The 22,716-nt window shown below is 39.0% G+C and overlaps 1 protein-coding gene across 1 annotated transcript in view; it reads left to right on the top strand.

Moving 5' to 3' along the window:
• Positions 1 to 4,371: 4,371 nt before the first annotated feature.
• LOC128639932 (cadherin-1-like) overlaps positions 4,372 to 22,716 on the top strand; it is a 44,598-nt gene continuing 26,253 nt past the window's right edge. The window contains exons 1-2 of the mRNA XM_053692201.1: positions 4,372 to 4,529; positions 14,722 to 14,836. Of these exons, the coding sequence (XP_053548176.1) occupies positions 4,488 to 4,529; positions 14,722 to 14,836 (157 nt within the window). The 5' untranslated portion in view covers positions 4,372 to 4,487. The remainder of the gene's footprint in view (positions 4,530 to 14,721; positions 14,837 to 22,716) is intronic.

Here is a 22,716-nt window from a genome sequence, read left to right as displayed (position 1 = left end):
GTCAGTCATACACACACATAAAAAAGATTACACGAGTGTACATTTTGGGGGCGTGTCCGAGCAGCGTTCTGAATAGGACGCATAACCTGAAAGCTCCAAGCAGAAACTTTAATAATCCGCCGATTATTATTGTTTAACAGCAAAAATAAGCATATATCACGCAAAGGCTTCACAGTTCTGGTAATTGTGATCCATATTTACCTTTTCAGCTGTATATATGACGCTGGGGACACAGATCGGAACCTACAGGCCTAAGGCGGCGGTCTTATATTAGGCATCCACCTCCCCCCGGGAAGAGCCGGGTGATCAGTGCTGCCGGGTAATCTGGCTTACTGAACCTCTTCACAATCTATCACTACCCAGTCATCAAGCTAACATATTGATTTACATAGCTGAAAAGCTTGCAGATCGCTGTGACAGGGACGAGACATTTTTATGCAGTGTATTATAACAAGTATGGAGGAAGGGAGCTGCATGACAAGATATGAGGAACTTTTTGCAAAACTTGAAAATGCTATGTACAGGCTAATGGAGAGAGCACCGTATGACCATCTGGTGAGTCGCTTAGCACCTGAGAGTGAGCCTACATTTTATTCACATGAGGGAGAAGAGTACAGTAGCCACTTTAACGTTGACGATTCCACTCATATGTTGCAGGAGCCGCATATCACTAAGCAGAATCATCCAGCCTCTGAAGTTCTGCGTAGTTTACATAAAGTAAAGCAGAGTCCGAGACTACAGGAGCAAGGGCCCCCCTGTTTGCAGAAACCACCGGTGTTAACAGACCTGGCTATAATCTACAGGGAGGATCCCCACTCCTCATACATTAAAGCAAGGACTCATTCACCAGATAATAACCGGATTGCTCTGCTAGGGGAAAAGATGTCAATGAGTCAGACAGAAATAGCACAGATGTTTGGGGGGGCCCACAACCCTAATGAACTACATTATCCGACTGAGAAATACTTTAAGCCGGGCAAGCCTAATACCCACTATTACAGCAGATGCGGTTCTAGCAGATCCCGGGTCACACTGACCGTATTTCCAGTCGGCTCTTGGCTGAATATATATGACTATAACTATGATTCCCACAGCGATGGCCGGACCCCAAGGAAAGGAGAGGGGTAAAAGATCTCATTATACAGAATGCAGCTGGCTCTCAAAAGATATTTGTACCACTTTTTAACATTAAATGCTTTTCAGATCTGGAGACGTACTGGCTCAGTAATATAACTGGGTTAAGTAAAGTTACCTTTTTCACTTAGTTGCGCAAATGTTGTTAAATGTTATTATGTTGTTATGTTATAATCTTATTGACTGTGCCACAGTTAAAACAAACCTAATGGGCTATCAGATTGTATAATGTTTTTTAAACCAGTTAGCCCTGAGTTAACAGGGCCTGCTATTTTGCAGCCCAAGACACCAATAGTGCAGACATTATTGCTTATGTAATTACATCACTTTGGGTATATGTGTCTGGACCACTATAAGGCCTTCCCTCGTGGCTTCCGGCCGAAGCTACAGGAGGGGAGGGGAAAAAAAAAAATCTTGAACACGCACTAGCTCTTAGTTATTAAGCTCAATAGCGCACATTCTTAGTGTCTGCTAACTAGCCCTGTACACTCACTTTACGCTGAGCCTTGCAAACCCCTTACAAAATGCCTCATAATATACACTCTCCTCAAATAACTCCCTAAATTGCACGATCGCACTCCCTCATATTTATATCGATATTTCATCACTCAAAACAAATAATGCCCCTTCCCCATGAATGAAGCAGGAGGCCATTTGCACTTTAATTACTTTTTTATTAGGATGCCCAGTTTTGGTCTTTATTTTACAATTGTATCACTAACTGGTTTAAGTTTATGTTTTTGTTTTAGTATAATACCCCTATTTCTACTGTTTTCTTTTCTCTATGCAAATAAGGGCACATGAGTGGCCCAAATCACTTTAACAGGGGACAAAATGAGGACTGTAGTCAAAGAAATGTATATTTTCTCACTTTATTTTTGTTTTTTATGCAATGATTGTACTATTGCTGAAAATATTTTCTCTTATGTCAACAGCTTGTTTGCTGTGTACTACTCCTCAATAAAAAAATTAAATATTAAAAAAAAAAAAAAAAAAAAAAGATTACACCCCAGGCGTCCCTAGGGGAATCAAACATATGCTGCCATCTTGATAGAAAAAAAAGGTTTGAAGGACATAAAAATTCCAATGTTAAATGTAATATTGATAATCCCAAAAATTAGGGTGTTAATAAACAAAGTCAACGTAAATATCATCTGCTGAATTATCGTATCAAAGCTAAATGAAGCACTCTATGAATCAGTCACGCCTCTTATCAGCAGGTTTGTCACTTTTTACTCCATACAACAATCAATAAGTTTATACTGCAGGGTATTCCCAAGGCTATACATATGGCAATTTTGATGTAAACAGCACTGAAATATCTTGTTGCATATAGCTGTCAATGTCACTTATTAGTATACCAATATGTTAGCATGGTGTAACAATTAATTCCTCAACATGCTTGTTAGTGTAAAACCCAATACTTGTGATTCCGTTTGTATCACTTCCAAACTCTGTGCATACGTCACTCCCAACTTTAATCCACTTTCGCGGCAGGGTAGAGTTAACAGAAATGTAGCAATTAGTAACAACATGAATGTTAAGGCCAAGTGCATGCGTTTACACTGCAGAGTATTCCCATAACTATACATACGGCAATCTTGATTCAAACAGCAATGAAATGTCCCGCTGTATATGATTGTAAATGTCACTTGTCAGTATACCTGTATGTTAGCAGGGTATAGCAATTAGTTTGTCAACATGCATGTTAGTGTAAAACCCAATACTTGTGGTTCCGTTTGTATCGCTTCCACACTCTGTGCATACGTCACTCCCAACTTTAATCCACTTTCGCCATATGTATAGCCTTGGGAATACCCTGCAGTATAAACTTATTGATTGTTGTATGGAGTAAAAAGTGACAAACCTGCTGATAAGAGGCGTGGTATACAGCTAAACTTCACTGTCAGGATCTATCTGAGTTATTCATAGAGTGCTTCATTTAGCTTTGATACGATAATTCAGCAGATGAGATTTATGGACGTTGACTTTGATTATTAACACCCTCATTTTTGGGATTATCAATATTACATTTAACATTGGAATTTTTACGTCCTTCAAACCTTTTTTCTATCAAGATGGCAGCATATGTTTGATTCCCCTAGGGATGCCTGAGGTGTAATCTTTTTTATGTGTGTGTATGACTGACATATATTTGGAATGACATGAGTTTTGGGTATAGACATTTTTTTCTCTGTTTAGGCATATTAATAAAGTTTAGTCTTTTTTCATTAACTAGGTGTGCTGAGTTCTATATTGTATTATTTATTATAGTATTTTTATGGCGATGATATACTCTTGCACCCTCTTTACATAAATTACCAGTTAAACCGAATTATTTCATCATTTAAGTAGTGCTGTTACTATATATTTTTTGACATAAATCTATATGTATATAAGCATATACATATATATTTACAGGAAACACAGTCCCCATAGATAGCTATGTAAAGGCACTTTTCAGTGCCATAAGATGCTACAATTATTTATTTTTTTAAACAAAAAGGGACCTCACGCTTTATTTTGGGTGCAATTGGGGGATATTTTAAAAATTAGCCATAGGTCTGACCTCTACTAATTGTTACCACTTGTAATGGCTGGTTATTTATCGTGCGCCTGTAAACGGGTGTATTTGCCGTTTGTGGGTACAAAATAAATGTGTGTGTGTGTAGATACTTAGTCAACTCTATTTAATATGTATTCTACTGCTTCAGGAGGAATTATACATTTTTTATGTTACATTTCTAATATTTCCCAACTTAAAGGGATAGTAAACCCCAAAATGTTCTTTTATGATTCAGATAGAACATACAATTTTAAACAACTTTCCAATTTAATTCTATTATCAAAGTTTCTTAATTCTCTTGTTATCCATTGCTGAAGTAACAGCATTGCACTACTGACAGGAAGCTGAAAATATCTATTTAGCCAATCACAAGAGACAAATGTGTCCAGCACCAATTAGCAGCAGCTCCCACTGGTGTATGATATGTGCGCATTCATTTTCCAACAAGGGATAATAAGAGAATGAAGCCCATTTAAAATTGAAGTGAATTTAAAAGGGTCTTACAATTACATGCTCTATCTGAATCATGCATATTTTAATTTTGACTTTCCTATCCCTTTAATGAATACCAAATTGTGCTTTGTATGGAGGAGGGGTATAGGAATATAGCATATGCTGGCTCAGCTGGGTTACATCTGTATAAACAGCTGGAAGCTTTTAGTGGAAACCTGCATTTTTTCCCTCCCCCTAAAACCACTGCTTTTGCAAAGGGGAGGAATTTTGACTATAGTTACTCTCAGCCAGATCAAACATCTTGCAGTTAAGAAAGGACTTTGGCATCAGCAAAATGAGCTGCTATCGATTAGCACTTCTTATATTCCTGATCCAGGTAAAATGAACAGCAAAAAGGGTAAAAAACATATTTATAGTGAAATGGTTTATGTAACTGAGCAGTAGTATGTGACCATTACAGTTATACAGTGATGGGTTGTGTAATAAGGGTACAGGGCAGTTTATTTTAGCTTTGCAGAATCCTGTAACTTTACTAAAATGTGTCCCATAGAGTGAGAGGAACTTGCAATATGGTTGTGATATGTTTATAGCAATAATAGAGTCAGGTAAGGTTCTATGAACTATGCCATGATCACAGGAAATTTGTCTATAATGTTTTGTTTGTGGAAAGTAAAGTATGTGGAGCTAGACGGCTGCATCTATAGAACAGTCTTGCATAATAATAGTTTTAGGCTCTCATATGGGGTTTGCTTGGTTCCATCTTTAGTTTATTTTTACCATTCAGGATCCTAATGAGAAACTAATTATAATTCAGTTACTGTTTTGGGGACTATCAGTAGATCTGAATATCTAAATGAGTTTCAAAGCAGAATTAATTTGGGAAATACTGGAGTAAGGGTGGGGTCTTGTTATTGGGATGTGATATGTGCAGCATATACAGTGATGAGAAGAGAATTGTCCTATAATAGAGCAGTGGGAGATTATATGGTTGGCTTCATTGGTAATCTGTTAAAGTAAAATTTTCTGTTTAAGTAAGGGAAGTTAGCTAATCAAGGAAGTTAGGCAAACACGGATTTGGAGTAACCAAGGGGAAATATAAATATTTTATATTTTTTAAGTTAAACCAAATATTAAGAAAGTGTGAGAATTTCATTCAGTATACAGCTTGCCATATGTTTGCATCACTGGAGCAGCCACTTCAGGGACTATATGTCTGTGGCAAATGTGAGCATATTGTCTCTTTAGAAACTCGTATTGGAGTTCTGGAGGAATGAATTGCAACACTGCATGAAATCCAGACACTTGAAAGGGAAATGGATAGGAGTGAGCTTGTTGTTAATGGTTCTAGCAGTGGGAATGGGAAGGATTCAGATGAGGAGACTCCAGGATGTAGCTGGGTCACAGATAGAGGGCGAAGTAAAAGTAAGCGGAAGGGACAGGCCAGATTTCTCTTCATTCTCTTGCTATCTTTATTTGACAAAGAAGGCATCTAAGCTAAGGAGCCAGACATTTTTTGGTTTAGATTCTGGACAGCACTTGTTTATTGGTGGGTGAATTTATCCACCAATCAGCAAGAACAACCCAGGTTGTTCACCAAAAATGGGCCAGCATCTAAACTTACATTCTTGCTTTTCAAATAAAGATACCAAGAGAATGAAGAAAATCTGATAATGGGAGTAAATTAGAAAGTTGCTTAAAATTGTATGCTTTATCTGAATCACAAAAGTAAAAATTTGGGTTCAGTGTCTCTTTAAATGTATGACAACAAATGCAAGAAACATGACAAGTAAACTGGGGGAGCTTGAGCTCTTAGTTGCAGAAGAGGACTATGATATTATCGGTATAACTGAAACTTGGTGGGATGATTCACATGACTGGGCAGTTAACTTAGAGGGTTATACTTTATTTAGGAGGGACAGGAATAATAAAAGGGGTGGAGGAATCTGCATGTATTAAATTGTAATGTTAAACCTAAATAAAGAGTGGAGGAAAAAATCCTAAAAAAATATTACTTGGAACATGCTACAAGCCCCCCAACATTAGTGGCATAGAGGAAACTCAACTACTAATGCAAATAGGTAAGGCTGCTAATAACAGTGCTATAATTATGGGAGATTTTTACTACCCTGATATAAACAGGGCCAATGAATCTAGTAATTCAGCTAAGGGAGATAGATTTTTAAATGTTCTCAAGGATAACTTCTTGTCACAATTAATAGAGGAGCCAACTAGGAATAAAGCTATATTGGATTTAGTGCTATCAAACAATACAGATATATTATCAAACATAGAAGTCAAAGAACATTTGGGTAACAGTGATTTCAACATGGTCACATTTCAAATCTATTTTCATAAGGGTAAAAGGCATAGCTGGTCGCTACCAGATAAGGTGGACATATATAACATAGTAAACTTAACCTTAAACTAAAACTATGAATAAAAATACTGACACGAGAGTGGAGGGTAAAACCATTGCTGGCAGTTTTATTTAAATACAACTTTAAACAAACAACCGTAAAACCGTCTGCAAACTTGGATGGTGGCAAGTGAGATCTAAATTAGCCTCAACACGACAGGAGGTCAATGGCCAAGGGCAGCAGTGAAGGAACACTCCGCTGGGGATAGAGGCAATGAGGTTGTCAGGAGTTGCAAAGACCCAAAAACAAATGCGGGGCTCCTCGGAATTACCTAAGGCATTCCCCGGCCTTTGCCGTCTGGTCATTACTCCACACCAACCTCTCTATCTGCAAATGGAGCAGGCCATGACCTCCCGCCTTCAGAGTGTAAATTTAGGCGCTTCAACCCTTACGGGGCCCTGCTGGTACCTGCCATTTGGTGCCGGTTCCCTAGCAAGGGAAGCTAAAAGCTACTGGCCCTGGACTCAAGAAGAATGGCTCAAATAACCCTAACTTCTACAAGGGGTGATATGGTGAACTGAAACCGCCCAAACGGCAGCCGTAGAACTCACGCCGCCAAGCCATGATCCAGGGTGGGGGGGAGGGAAAAGACTCGCAGCTGTCCCAGAGGAAGAAGAGGCCCCAAGCCTGGTGCAGAGCCTTCTTAAAAGGTAGGAGTGACACTCCCTCCAAACAGCAACACTGTTGCAGACCCAGCAGCTTCCCTCCTTAACTTCCCTCACCCTGTAGGCCTTAACCCTTAAATCTAATCTAGCCTATTTGGCTCTCCGTTCTCAGTGTCTTAAAGGTTTAACTGGCTTTTAATTTTAAGAAAACAAAATTCAACTATTTAAAGGGAAAGCCTAGGCCAAAATAAACTTTCATGATTCAGATAGAGCATGTAATTTTAAACAATTTTCCAATTTACTTTTATCACCAATTTTGCTTTGTTCTCTTGGTATTCTTAGTTGAAAGCTTAACCTAGGAAGTTCATATGCTAATTTCTTAGACCTTGAAGCCCACCTCTTTCAGATTGCATTTTAACAGTTTTTCACTACTAGAGGGTGTTAGTTCACATATTTCATATAGATAACACTGTGCTCGTGCACGTGAAGTAATCTGGGAGCAGGCACTGATTGGCTAGACTGCAAGTCTGTCAAAAGAACTGAAAAAAAGGGGCAGTTTGCAGAGGCTTAGATACAAGATAATCACAGAGGTTAAAAGTATATTATTATAACTGTGTTGGTTATGCAAACTGGGAAATGGGTAATAAAGGGATTATCTATCTTTTAAAACAATAAAAATTCTGGTGTAGACTGTCCCTTTAAGGAAATTATTAAATACCATAAACTGGGGCAAAGTATTCTCTAATAAAAATACAGAGGATAAATGGATAACATTTAAAACTTAGTTAAATAAATATACATATCAACGAATACCATATGGTTATAAAAAAAAAAAAAAAATCCAAGCCAATGTGGCTAACTAAAAATGTTTTAAGAGAAATTAGGAAAAAACGTAGGACATTTAAATTATTCAAAGAAAATAGTACAGACTCAACATACCAAGCTTATAAGGAATGTAACAAAGCATGCAAAAAGGCAATCAAATTAGCTAAAATTGAAAATGAAAGATTAATTGCAAAGGATTCTAAGTCTAGCCCTAAAAGGTTCTTTAAGTACATAAATAGCAAAAAATCTAAGAAGGACAATATAGGTACATTAAAATGCGTGGAGGGTAGCATGATAAATAATGACAGGGAGAAGGCTGAGGAACTAAACCAGTTCTTTTCTTCAGTATACACAAGAGAGGAACCAATGGAGGATACTTTGGAACAAACTAGAACATGCCAGCCCATACCATTAACTGTGTTATGTCTAGAGGATATCAGGAAAAAATTATAATAATAAACCTTACAATGTGTACTAGCCAATCTTGGTCCTATTGTAAGGTTTATTATTATTATTATTACACATGTACATATATATTTATATATATTTTTCACTATACACTTTTCACTATCTATTTTAAGCTTTAATTAGCGCCTATGTTTTAAGGCTATTTAGTCCTCTTTTTTGGCCAAATTTCTCTTATACCCTATCACATATTCATTTAGAGGCTGGGGAGTCCTCTTGTTTTCATAGGCTTAATAGTGATTCCCAGCGCAGTAACCACTATCACTTTTGTGCTCACATAACTAGAAAAAGTTCAGAGAAGGGCCACAAAGCTAATAAGGAGAATGGAGAATTTAAGCTATGATGAGAGGCTAGCCAGCTGTCTGCCAGTACCCAGTTTGCTATATAATTAGTTGTTTTTTAAAAAAAATCCATATTTTTATGTAGTGTAGCTGCCCCCTCCCTCCATAACCTACCCCCCACCCCTCCCAGATCCCTTGGATAATATTTATCACCCCCCCCCCCCTCCATCAATTACACTTTTTATACTTTTCCATAGTGTAGCGGTCCCACTCGTTCCCGCCCCCACCCCTGTGCGCATAATCCCGCCCCCTCTGATGTATTTCCCCCAGCGATGGGCCGCACACCCGCCTCCCTGCAATGGTTCTCACCCACCAACAATATCTGCATCGGTGAGTAAAAAAGGTATTGCAGTGATGCCTCAATATCGAGGCATCACTGCAATACCTTGAAAGCGTCTAGAAGCGATCACTATTGCTTCCACCACTTGGAACCCAAGAGGACGTGCCAGGCACATCCTTGGTCACTAACTGACATCCATGTAGGACGTGCCTGGCATGTCCTCGGTCGTTAACCCCTTAACGACACACGTCGTACAGGGTACGTCTTACACACACCGGTCTTTAAAGACCAGTGAGGTACCCTGTACGTCGTCACTCTGTGGCCCTCTGCATTGGCCAGCGATGGTGCGATCGTTGGTGGGTGGGAGCCATTGCAGGGAGGCGGGTGGGCGGCCCATCGCTGGGGAACTTCCTTCCGGCCAGCTGTACTCAATGTCGGGTGCGCGCGGGAGGTGAGGGGTGGCTGTGCGATCTAAGCACAGAAAAAAAATCAAAGTGTGGGAGAGAGTGCTGGGAGAGGGTGGTGGGTGGCAGAGGAGGGGGGGTACTTTTTAAAAGTGATCTTGGAGGGGGTAGGGTATAGAGGGGGGCAGCTACACTACATAAAAAAGTGAGTTTTTTTAAAAAAAAGTTAACATTTTATTGCAAAGTGGGTACTGGCAGTTGTCTGCTGGCGAATAGTTAGTGGGGGGAGGGTTAAAGAGCTCTTTGGGGGGGATCAGGGAGGTTGGGGGCTAAGGGGGGATCCTACTCAGCAGAATATGATTTTTTTTTTTAATTTTTAAATAATAATACAAAAAAAAAACTTTTATTTTAGTACTGGCATACTTTCTGCCAGTACTTAAGATGGTGGGGACAATTGTGGGGTGGGGGAGGGAAGAGAGCTGTTTGGGAGGGATCAGGGGGTGGGATATGTCAGGTGGGAGGCTGATCTCTACACTAATGCTAAAATTAACCCTTCAAGCTCCCTACAAGTTACCTAATTAACCCAGTCACTGCTGAGCATAATACAAGTGTGGTGCGCAGTGGCATTTAGCGGCCTTCTAATTACCAAAAAGCAATGCCAAAGCCATATATGTCTGCTATTTCTGAACAAAGGGGATCCCAGAGAAGCATTTACAACCATTTGTGCCATAATTGTACAAGCTGTTTGTAAATAATTTCAGTGAGAAAAAAAAATTTGTGCACCGCATTTGGCGGTGACATGGTGGCATGAAATATACCAAAATGGGCCTAGATCAAAACTTTGGGTTGTCTACTAAAAAAAAAATATATACATGTCAAGAAATATTCAGGGATTCCTGACAGATATCAGTGTTCCAACGTAACTATTGCTAATTTATTTTTAAAATTTTTTGGATATCGCAAGGTGCTACTTGTATTTATTGCCCTATAACTTGCAAAAAAAGCAAAGAACATGTAAACATTGGGTGTTTCTAAACGCAGGACAAAATTTAGAAACTATTTAGCATTGGTGTTTTTTGGTGGTTGTATATGTGCAACAGATTTTGGGGGTCAAAGTTAGAAAAACTATGTTTTTTTCCATTTTTTTCATCATATTTTATTTAAAAAATTATAGTAAATTATAAGATATGATGAAAATAGAAAGTCCATTTAATGGCGAGAAAAAAAGGTATATAATATGTGTGGGTACAGTAAATGAGTAGAGGAAAATTACAGCTTAACACAAACACTGCAGAAATGTAAAAATAGCCCTAGTCCTTAAAGGGACACTGAACTCAATTTTTTTTCTTTCGTGATTCAAATAGAGCAAGTGCTGTCCAGAGTTCTGAACCAAAAAACCCTTAGATGCCTGCTTTTTCAAATAAAGATAGCAAGAGAACGAAGAAAAATTGATAATAGGAGTAAATTAAAAAGTTTCTTAAAATTGCATGCTCTATCTGAATCACAAAAGAAAAAAAATTGGGTTCAGTCCCTTTAAGGGAAAGAAATTGAAAAATGGCCTTGTCATTTTTCAATTTCTTTCCCTTAAAGGGACTGAACCCAATTTTTTTTCTTTTGTGATTCAGATAGAGCATGCAATTTTAAGAAACTTTTTAATTTACTCCTATTATCAATTTTTCTTCGTTCTCTTGCTAAGGGGTTAACCCCTTCGTGACAAGACAACTTTTCCCCTTACTCATTTACTGTACCAACACATATTATATACCGTTTTTCTCGCAATTAAATTGACTTTCTAAAGATACCATTATTTTCATCATATCTTATAATTTACTATAAAAAAATATAAAATATGAAGAAAAAATGGAAAAAAATACACTTTTTCTAACTTTGACCCCCAAAATCTGTTACACATCTACAACCACCAAAAAACACCTATGCTAAATAGTTTCTAAATTTTGTCCTGAGTTTAGAAATACCCAATGTTTACATGTTCTTTGTTTTTTGCAAGTTATAGGGCAATAAATACAAGTAACACTTTGCTATTTCCAAACCATTTTTTTTTTTCAAAATTAGCGATAGTTACATTGGAACACTGATATCTTTCAGGAATCCCTGAATATCCCTTGACATGTATATCATTTTCTTTAGAAGACATCCCAAAGTATTGATTTAGGCCCATTTTGGTATATTTCATGCCACCAATGCGATCAAATAAAAAAAAATGTTCACTTTTTCATAAACTTTAGGTTTCTCACTGAAATTATTTACAAACAGCTTGTGCAATTATGGCATAAATGGTTGTAAATGCTTCTCTGGGATCCTCTTTGTTCAGAAATAGCAGACATATATGGCTTTGGCGTTGCTTTATGGTAATTAGAAGGCTGCTAAATGCCACTGCCCACCACACATGTATTATGCCCAGCAGTGAAGGAGTTAATTAGGGAGCATGTAAGGAGCTTGTAGGGTTAATCTTAGCTTTAGTGTAGTGTAGTAGACAACCCCAAGTATTGATCTAGGCCCATTTTGGTATATTTCATGCCACCATTTCACCGCCAAATGCGATCAAATTAAAAAAATAACGTTACATTTTTCCCAATTTTAGGTTTCTCACTGAAATTATTTACAAACAGCTTGTGAAATTATGGCACAAATAGTTGTAAATGCTTCTCTGGGATCCCCTTGGTTAAAAAATAGCAAATATATATGACTTTGGCATTGATTTTTGGTAATTGGAAGGCCGCTAAATGCCACTGCGCACCACACGTGTATTATGCACAGCAGTGAAGGGGTTAATTAGGGAGCTTGTAGGGTTAATTTTAGCTTCAGTGTAGTGTAGTAGACAACCCAAAGTATTGATCTAGGCCCATTTTGGTATATTTCATGCCACCATTTCACCGCCAAATACGATCAAATAAAAACAATTGTTCACTTTTTCACAAACTTTTTCACAAATTTTAGGTTTCTCATTTAAATCATTTACAAACAGCTTGTGCAATTATGGCACAAATGGTTGTAAAAGCTTCTCAGGGATCCCCTTTGTTCAGAAATAGCAGACATATATGGCTTTGGCGGTAATTAGAAGGCCGTTAAATGCTGCTGCGCACCACAGGTGAATTATGCCCAGCAGTGAAGGGGTTAATTAGGTAGCTTGTATGGAGCTTGCAGGGTTCATTTTAGCTTTAGTGTAGAGATCAGCCTCCCACCTGACATATCCCACCCCCGGATCCCTCCCAAACAGCTCTCTTCCCTCCCCCTTCTCACAATTGTCCTGACATCTTAAGTACTGGCAGAAAGTTTTTTTTTTTTTTAAACTTATTCTGCTGTGTAGAATCCCCCGTTAGCCACCAACCTCCCTGACCCCCATACAGCTCTCTAACCCTCCCTCCTCTACCTATTTGCTGCCATCTGGGGTACTGGCAGCTGTCTGCCAGTACCCAATTTGCCCCCAAAAATGTTTTTTTTTTTTTTTTTAAATTAAAAATCTTTATTTTCTGTAGTGTAGCTGTCCTTGAGTCACTCTAAGCTGCAAACCATCTTTACATAAAATGATTGACAGGACAGGTGGACTTGTGAGCTGACATTCTAAAGGAAGTATATGGGCAAGTTGAGGAAAAGGAAAATGTAAGTAGTAGAGACATCTTAAAGGGACATTAAACCCACATTTTTTTCTTTCATGATCCAGATAGAGAATACAATTTAAACAACATTCCAATTTACTTCTATTATCTAATTTGCTTCATTATTTAGCTATCCTTTGTTGAAGAAATAGCAATGTGCATGGGTGAGCCAATCACATGAGGCATCTATGTACAATCAGCAGCTACTGAGCCTATCTAGATATGCTTTTAAGAAACGTATATCAAGAGAATGAAGCAAATTAGATAATATAAGTAAATTAGAATGTTGTTAATAATTATAGGGTGCAGTGTTGGTGAAGGCTTTGTACATTTGTCATTTTATTCTTGAGGCCAGTGAAGGTGTTGGCAAAGAGGTGCAGCAGATATAGAGGAACCAGAGAAGACACAATGGCAATAGTCAAGGCAGGAAAATAATAAGGGAGTGAATAAGAATCTTGAGCGAGGAAGTGCCAAATTTTATAGATATTTTTAATGGTTACTGCTATAGACTGTAATGTGAACAAGAGAGTTATATGATGAAGATTCATGCAATGTGGCAGGGATTGGTATATAGAGTGTGGGAACCTGAATAAGTCTAAGGGTGGGTGTATGCCATTTATAGAATACAGTGTTTCAGTACACTTTCAATAATATATAAAACCCTGGAGTGGCAGGAGGATGAAAGCAGGTTTTAAATGAAGAGGACAAAGTCGGATAATGTTGTAAAAGAGGAACAATAGATCAATTATAGCAAATTGATTATTGTAATAGGGAAGTGATAGGTATAGGACAGTTATCGGATGTAGAGTCTTGTATTAGGGCAATGTAATGATTGATGGAAATAAATAATTACACCGTATCTTTACCTCTACTGTTTGATTGTATTAGCTTTGCAATAAGCTCATCATTTCATTTCTAGTATAATCAAATTTATGAATGGATGTAGACCCAATATTATGTACTCTTAAAAACTTTCACATTTAGTGTAACTATTGCTTTTCTTTGATATAATATTACATCAATGATAATTGTGACCTAAAAAATAAAAATATCTCTTACAACGGCATGTAGTCCTCATTTTCTGGTGGTCACCCTGAGAATGTGCACAGGACTTCTTTCACAGTGAAGCAGGTTATAGATTAATTACTAAAATAAGTAAGAAGAGGTAACACACTTCAATGGAGTAGAGCAGGGCTGGCCAACTTCCAAAAACATAGGGACCACAGATAAATAGCCTTAAGGGCCTCATATAATTTTATGGCTATTAAACAAAAAAATAATGTGTTTCCTAATATGTCTAGTGGCACAGGGCCAGGTTTAGGTAAGGTTACGGAATAACCTCTGTATACTGTTTTTAACTATATGGGGCTTTATTTAGTTGTGGTCAACCAAAACAAATTTTAAAATTTTCCCGGGGCCACAAAAACTATTTCACACAGTTCTAGTTCTGCTTCTTTCCAGGGGTTGCAAAAACTAGTGCAGAGTAGACCTTGGGCCGCCAACTGGCCATCCCTGGTATAGAGCATATAAAATGTACATGACCCCTTGGTCCCCCTTTTTCAATGCTGTTGTACTTTTTAAATCTATTCATCTGTTGGTCTGTGTGTTTTGCAGGTGGCCCGAGGCCTCTCAGAAGTCACTGCACCATGTGAGCCGGGCTTCAGTGAGCAGGGCTATACATTCTCTGTGACACGTAAGGTCTTGGAGAGAGGAAGAATCCTGGGGAAAGGTGAGAGAGCTTTTTCTACTAAATATAACTCTATATTATGTGACTCCCATAGGTCCTAACAAAGTGTGCACCCAGGGAATTTTTTTATCTGCTACTTTTAAGCAAATATTTACAGAAGAAATTATAGGCCAGATTACGAGTGGAGCACAAACATTTGCGTGTGAGAAATAAGGGGTTTATTGCATGGGTTTGCGCTTGTCTGGCTTACCGCTCATATTATGAGTTGAAAGTAAACGCGATTGCTTACGTTAAAATGATTACAGCAACTTCAGAGCTCTGGTTAACTGTTTTTTTGTTTGTTTTTTTAGTTCTGGTTAACTGTTTAACAAAACATAAAGGTTGCACATAACACATCAAAAATCCTTACAACGTATAGTTACACTCATAATAACACTATGTGTGTACAGGTGAAACTCGAAAAATTAGAATATCGTGCAAAAGTTAATTTATTTCACTAATGCAACTTAAAAGGTGAAATATGAGATAGACTCATTACATCCAAAGCAAGATATTTCACGCTGTGATTTGTAATAATTGTGATGATTATGGCTTACAGCTCATGAAAACCCTAAATCCACAATCTCATAAAATTAGAATATTGTGAAAAGGTGCAATATTCTAGGCTCAAAGTGTCCTACTCTAATCAGCTAATTAAGCCATAACACCTGCAAAGGGTTCCTGAGCCTTTAAATGGTCTCTCAGTCTGGTTCAGTAGGAATCACAATCATGGGAAAGACTGCTGACCTGACAGTTGTGCAGAAAACCATCATTGACACCCTCCATAAGGAGGGAAAGCATCAAAAGGTAATTGCAAAAGAAGTTTGATGTTCCCAAAGTGCTGTATCAAAGCACATTAATAGAAAGTTATGTGGAAGGGAAAAGTGTGGAAGAAAAAGGTGCACAAGCAGCAGGGATGACCGCAGCCTGGAGAGGATTGTAAGGAAAAGGCCATTCAAAAGTGTTTGGGACTTTGACAAGAGCCACCACACACAGACAGATCCTGGACATGGGCTTCAAATGTCGTATTCCTCTTGTGAAGCCACTCCTGAACAACAAACAACGTCAGTATAGTCTTACCTGGGCTAAAGAAAAACAGACCTGGTCTATTGCTCAGTGGTCCAAAGTCCTCTTTTCTGATGAGAGCACATTTTGCATCTCATTTGGAAACCAAGGACCCAGAGTATGGAGGAAGAGTGGAGAGGCACACACTGCAAGATGCTCGAAGTCCAGTGTGAAGTTTCCAGAGTCTGTGTTGATTTGGGGAGCCATGTCATCTGCTGGTGTTGGTCCACTGTGCTTCATTAAGTCCAGGGTCAACGCAGCCATCTACCAGGAGATTTTGGAGCACTTCATGCTTCCTTCCGCAGACAAGCTCTATGGGGATGCTGACTTAATTTTCCAGCAGGACTTGGCACCTGCCCACACTGCCAAAAGCACCAAAACCTGGTTTAATGACTGTGGGATTACTGTGCTTGATTGGCCAGCAAACTCGCCTGACCTGAACCCCATAGAGAATCTATGAGGCATTGCCAAGAGTAAGATGAGAGACATGAGACCGAACAATGCAGAAGAGCTGAAGACCGCTATTGAAGCATCCTGATCTTCCATAACACCTCAGCAGTGCCACAGGCTGATAGCATCCATGCCATGCCGCATTGAGGCAGTAATTGCTGCAAAAGGGGCCCAAACCAAGTACTGAGTACATACAGTATGCATGCTTATACTTTTCAGAGGTCCGATATTGTTCTACAGGTATGTACAATCCTTGTTTTATTGATTGCATGTAATATTCTAATTTTCTGAGATTGTGTCTTTGGGAAATAGACATAAGAGTGCTGCCCACATTGCTGTAGAGGTTGAAGGGGTGGGGGGTCAGCCTGTCAGTGCACAGACCTTATCACTCACACTGCATCAAATTGGTTTGCATGGCTGTCGTCCCAGAAGTAAGCCTCTTCTAACGATGATGCACAAGAAAGCCCGCAAACAGTTTGCTGAAGACAAGCAGACTAAGGGACATGGATTACTGAAACCATGCCCTGTGGTCCGATGAGACCAAGATAAACTTATTTTGTTCAGATGGTGTCAAGCGTGTGTGGCGGCAACCAGGTAAGGAGTACAAAGACAAGTGTGTCTTGCCTACAGTTAAGCATGGTGGTGGGAGTGTCATGGTCTGGGCCTGCATGAGTGCTGCCAGCACTGGGGAGCTACAGTTCATTGAGGGAACCATAACTGCCAACATGTACTGTGACATACTGAAGCAGAGCATGATCCCCTCCCTTCGGAGACTGAGCCGCAGTGCAGTATTCCAACATGATAACGACCCCAAACACACCTCCAAGACGACCACTGCCTTGCTAAAGAAGCCAAGGGTAAAGGTGATGGACTGGCCAAGCATGTCTCCAGACCTAAACCCTATTGAGCATCTGTGGGGCATCCTCAAACGGAAGGTGGGGAAGTGCAAGGTCTCTAACATCCACCAGTTCCATGATGTCATCATGGAGGAGTGGAAGAGGACTTCAGTGGCAACCTGTGAAGCTCTGGTGAACTACATGCCCAAGAGGGCACTTAGGGGTGTACTCACTTTTGTTGCCAACGGTTTATACATTAAAGGGATACTGAACACAAATGTTTTTATTTTGTGATTCAGATAGAGCATGACATTTTAAGCAACTTTCTAATTTACTCCTGTTATCAAATTTTCTTCATTCTCTTGGTATCTTTATTTGAAATGCAAGAATTTAAGTTTAGATGCCGGACCATTTTTGGTGAACAACCTGGGTTGTTCTTGCTGATTGGTGGATAAATTCATCCACCAATAAAAAAGTGCTGTCCAGAGTTCTGAACCCCAAAAAAGCATAAATGCATTATTTTTTAAATAAAGATAGCAAGAGAACGAAGACAAATTGATAATAGGAGTAAATTAGAAAGTTTCTTAAAATTGTATGCTCTATCTGAATCCCGAAAGAAAAAAATTTGGGTTTAGTGTCCCTTTAATGGTTGTGTGTTGAGTTATTTTGAGGGGACTGCAAATTTACACTGTTATACAGGCTGTACACTCGCTACTTACATTGTAGCAAAGTGTCATTTCTTCAGTGTTGTCACATGAAAGATATAATAAAATATTTACAAAAATGTGAGGGGTGTACTCACTTTTGTGAGATACTGTATATGTTTATGTATATATATATATATATATATATATATATTATATATTTATATACACATATTAACACATAAATATACACTCACCGGCCACTTTATTAGGGTACACCTGTTCAATTGCTTGGTAACACAAATTTCTAATCAGCCAATCACATAGCAACAACTCAATGCCTTTAGGCATCTAGACGTGGTGAAGACGACTTGCTGAAGTTCAAACCGAGCATCAGAATGGGGAAGAAAGGGGATTTAAGTGACTTTGAACGTGGCATGGTTATTGGTGCCAGACGGGCTGGTCTGAGTATTTCAAAAACTGCTGATCTACTAGGATTTTGACGCACAACCATCTCTAGAGTTTACAGAGAATGGTTCGAAAAAGAGAAACTATCCAGTGAGCGGCAGTTGTGTGGACGACAATGCCTTGTTGATGTCAGAGGTCAGAGGAGAATGGGCAGACTGGTTCGAGATGATAGAAAAGGCAACATTAACTCAAATAACCACTCGTAGGTATGCAGACCATCTCTGAACGCACAACACATAGAACCTTGAAGCAGATGGGCTACAGCAGCAGAAGACCACACTGGGTGCCACTCCTGTCAGCTAAGAACAGCAAACTGAGGCTACAATTCACACAGGCTCACCAAAATTGAACAATAGAAGATTGAAAAAACGTTGCCTGGTCTGATGAGTCTCGATTTCAGCTGCAACATTCAGATGGTAGGTCAGAATTTGGCGTAAACAACATGAAAGCATGGATCCATCCTGTCTTGTATCAACGGTTCAGGCTGATGGTGGTGGTGTAATGACGTGGGGGATATTTTCTTGGCACACTTTGGGCCCCTTAGTACCAACTGAACATTGTTTAAATGCCATGGCCTACCTGAGTATTGCTGCAGACCATGTCAATCCCTTTATGACTACAGTGTAACCATCTTCTGATGGCTTCTTCCAGCAGGATAATGCATGTCACAAAGCTCAAATCATCTCAAACTGGTTTCTTGAACATGACAATGAGTTCACTGTACTCCAATGGCCTCCACAGTCACCAGATCTCAATCCAATAGAGCACCTTTGGGATGTGGTGGAATGGGAGATTTGCATCATGGATGTGCAGCTGACAAATCTGCAGCAACTGCGTGATGCTAAAATCTCTGAGGAATGTTTCCAACACCTTGTTGAATCTATGCCACGAAGAATTAAGGCAGTTCTGAAGGCAAAAGGGAATACAAGATGTACTTAACAAAGTGGCCAGTGAGTATATATATATATATATATATATAAAATCATATACATATATATTTATAATTTGCTGCCATTGCTTCCCTACTTACCCCCTTCCCTGCATGAGGTTCTCTTGCCTGTCTCACGGCATGAGAACAAGACTCCCATAGGAGCCTATAGAAGCGCGCTCACTTTCGCATTGCTGTCAACTTATAATACCAGTGCACATTAGCATGCACTGGTATTACTCAATGGAGCGCAAATATCGCTTTCTTGAAAGGGATATTTAGCACTTCACTTGTAATCTAGCCCTTAATGTAAATATTGACAGAAACTGCAGAATATAATGTGTTAAAGGGATACTGAACCTAATTTTTTTCTTTCATGATTCCGATACAGCATGCAATTTTAAGCAACTTTTTAATTTTCTCCTGTTATCAATTTTTCTTTGTTCTCTTGGTATCTTTATTTGAAAAAGCAGGAATGTAGTAAGCTTACGAGCCGGCCCATCTTTGGCTCAGCACTTGGGTACAGCTTGCTGATTGCTGGCTAAATGTACCCACCAATCAGCAAGTGCTATCCAGGGTTCTGAACCAAAAATGGGCCGACTCGTAAGCTTACATTCCTGCTTTTTCAAATAAAGATACCATGAGAATGAAGAAAAATTCATTATAGGAGTAAATTAGAAAGTTGCTTAAAATTGCATGCCCTATCTGAATCATGAAAGAAAAAATTTGGGTTCAGAATCCCTTTAACTCAATTCTTTAGTTACAGAGGCAAGCTCTTCATGATGATTCTAATCCAAATCCTCTGTTTAAAAATAAAGATACATCTTATGAGCCTTAGTCGTGTCAGTGTGATTGTGTTGTAGAATCCCATATTTATCACAGAAAAATAAAAGGATAAAGGACCTCAGTGGATCAAAAGTCATGCTGCATAAATTTCCAAGCATAGCTTGCATATGCAAAGACTTTGAAAATATATAATCTGTCCATACCTGGGCCTGCATAATCAGTGTTAGAGTTCCAGGTCATAAATTTAGATGTTGGTGGGAATGGTGTAATTACCATTGCTATCTGTATATTCTGCCGCCTGGACAACAGGCATGATCGTCCCTGCTGTATCTTTGGCTATTTGAGAGGAACCTAGAATGATATTATCTTTTCGGTCTAAGGGTATTTGGATCGTTAGAATGCAGTTTCTTCTCACAAATAGTGTAAACACAGGGGCCGAATTATCAAGCTCCGAATGGAGCTTGATGCCCCTGTTTACGCACGAGCCTTCAGGCTCGCCGGAAACAGCAGTTATGAAGCAGCGGTCTAAAGACTGCTGCTTCATAACTTGTCCGCCTGCTCTGCGTAGGCTGTCGGCATTTATCGATGTGCGAGCGGACATGACACGATATAGCGTATCATGTCCGCCGCACTTTGGTAAATTGGCCCCACAGACTTTGTTTTAGTCTTTGACCTGTCCAAAGCTTTTGAGGAAAGCTTCTGTCCACGCTGTAATTTCTCCATGTCACCCATTTGTTTTCTCTTCACCTCTGAATGAGGTTGGTGGCGTTATATAAGGAGAGTTATTTTCTTTGCTTCCCATAAACCTTGTTTCAGAAGTAGGTATAACAATTGAGGTGATTGAAGCATGGTTGAATTGAGATTACGTAGCTTTGACTCAAGTAGGCTCCATAGTGGACTAAATCGATCTTTCTGTGTGAAATAACGCCAACACCGGAGGACGCCGCCGACTCCTAGTGTGACTCCATTTGTATATCAGTCAACAATGGATTAAATGTCGGTATACTCACAAGTGGAGAAGCACCAATGTGCTGAATGACGCAGGCTGGGATCTCAGTGTCCCAGCTCACTAATCCAAGCGATAGGACAGTATCTCTCCAAACCTCCCTTCCAACTCAGATACGTGCTTGTAGTGATAAAAGGCTTTATTAAAACATTTAAAAACAATTGTTAAAACCAGGGGTTGACAATCCCCTTAGACAATTGCTACGCGTTTCTCAGCGGTAACACACTCTTTTCTCAGGCATATGTCTAATGAATACAAGCACGGTTTTTAAAACAATCTCTCCACCTATCAGAGTGAGCCATCCTCTCACATCCCCTCCTACAACATTTGTTATGAATCCCCATGATAATTAACTACTGCTATTAACTGTTACTCTTCATGTTACATATGTTGCATAATAAACCTTGTCTAATCTTGCCTAACAGTCCAGTTCTAAACAATTTGTAAATACATTATTTAATACGTCTTTGTAGGAGGGGGTGTGAGCGGATGGCTCACTCTGATAAGTGGAGAGATTGTTTTAAAAGGCTGTGCTTGTATTCATTAGATATATGCCTGAGGAAACAGAGTGTTACCGCTGAGAAACACGTAGCAATTGTCTAAGGGGATTGCCAAACCCTGGTTTTAACAGTTGATTTTAAAAGTCTTTTATCACTACAAGCACGTGTCTGAGTTGGAAGGGAGGTTTGGAGAGATACCATCCTATCATTTGGATCAGTGAGCTGGGACACTGTGAGATCCCAGTCTGCGTCATTCAGTACATTGGTGCTGCCCCACTTGTGAGTATACTGACATTTAATCTATTGTTGGCTGATATACAAATGGATCAAATTGGATCTATAAGAAACTGCGCCTGGAATCTAATCTTAAAGCTCCTTTACAGGTAATCTTCCCTATAATTACCGTATAAAATTACAAAGTGTTAAAACAATATGGAGTAAAGGAGCGCTGTGAGCTAAATAAGATAGTCTGGAGACCTCTATACAATTTTATCAAACGTACATTTATTTTAAAATATGATTAAAAAGTATAGTGCATTGGTATATATTAGGGACGTCTCCCTGAAATTAAAACAATTTTGTGTTATATAAAAACAATACAGTATAAAGTGTTTTGAGTGATCTTTCTAAATAATTCCACCTTTCTAATTTTATTAGCCTATTCCACCTTAATGATATGGTGCCGCAGTTGTAGTGGCTTTTTTCTCAGTCTTTCAATCACAAAGTAACAATGTCTCTCTTATGATTCTATAAATTGTAATTATATAAGTCACTTGTCTTTACAATGTCTTTTGATGTTTTCTATAATTTGTAGACTTGTCTATAATATAGATATTTTTGTTTACGTATAAGGATGGGCTTACCGGGTCTTCTGACACATCTGTGTCTGATGGTTTAAGATGGTTCTTACCGGTGTATGTTTTCTGCCTTCCCTCTTTGCATAAAGTAAGTTTCTTAGGTGTCAAAACCTGATCCACGCTCTTTGGTATTGAAACCTGGACCACGCTCCTGCGTGTATGGGTTTCTTTTATGCTGCCGGCTTGAAGCAACTTTTACCCCTGCAGTCTGGGTTCTTTGTTTCCCGGGCAGCCTCCTGAGACAGGTATTCACGATGCACGCCTCCAACGCGTGTATTGGAACTCGGACTTGAATTCACAAACGGCCGTTTGTCTTAAACTTTCTTTCCCTCTCTTCTTTCAA

Source organism: Bombina bombina, chromosome 1, assembly GCF_027579735.1.
Source record: "Bombina bombina isolate aBomBom1 chromosome 1, aBomBom1.pri, whole genome shotgun sequence".
In the NCBI taxonomy this organism is placed as follows: domain Eukaryota; kingdom Metazoa; phylum Chordata; class Amphibia; order Anura; family Bombinatoridae; genus Bombina; species Bombina bombina.
This window is presented reverse-complemented; position numbering and strand designations above follow the sequence as displayed.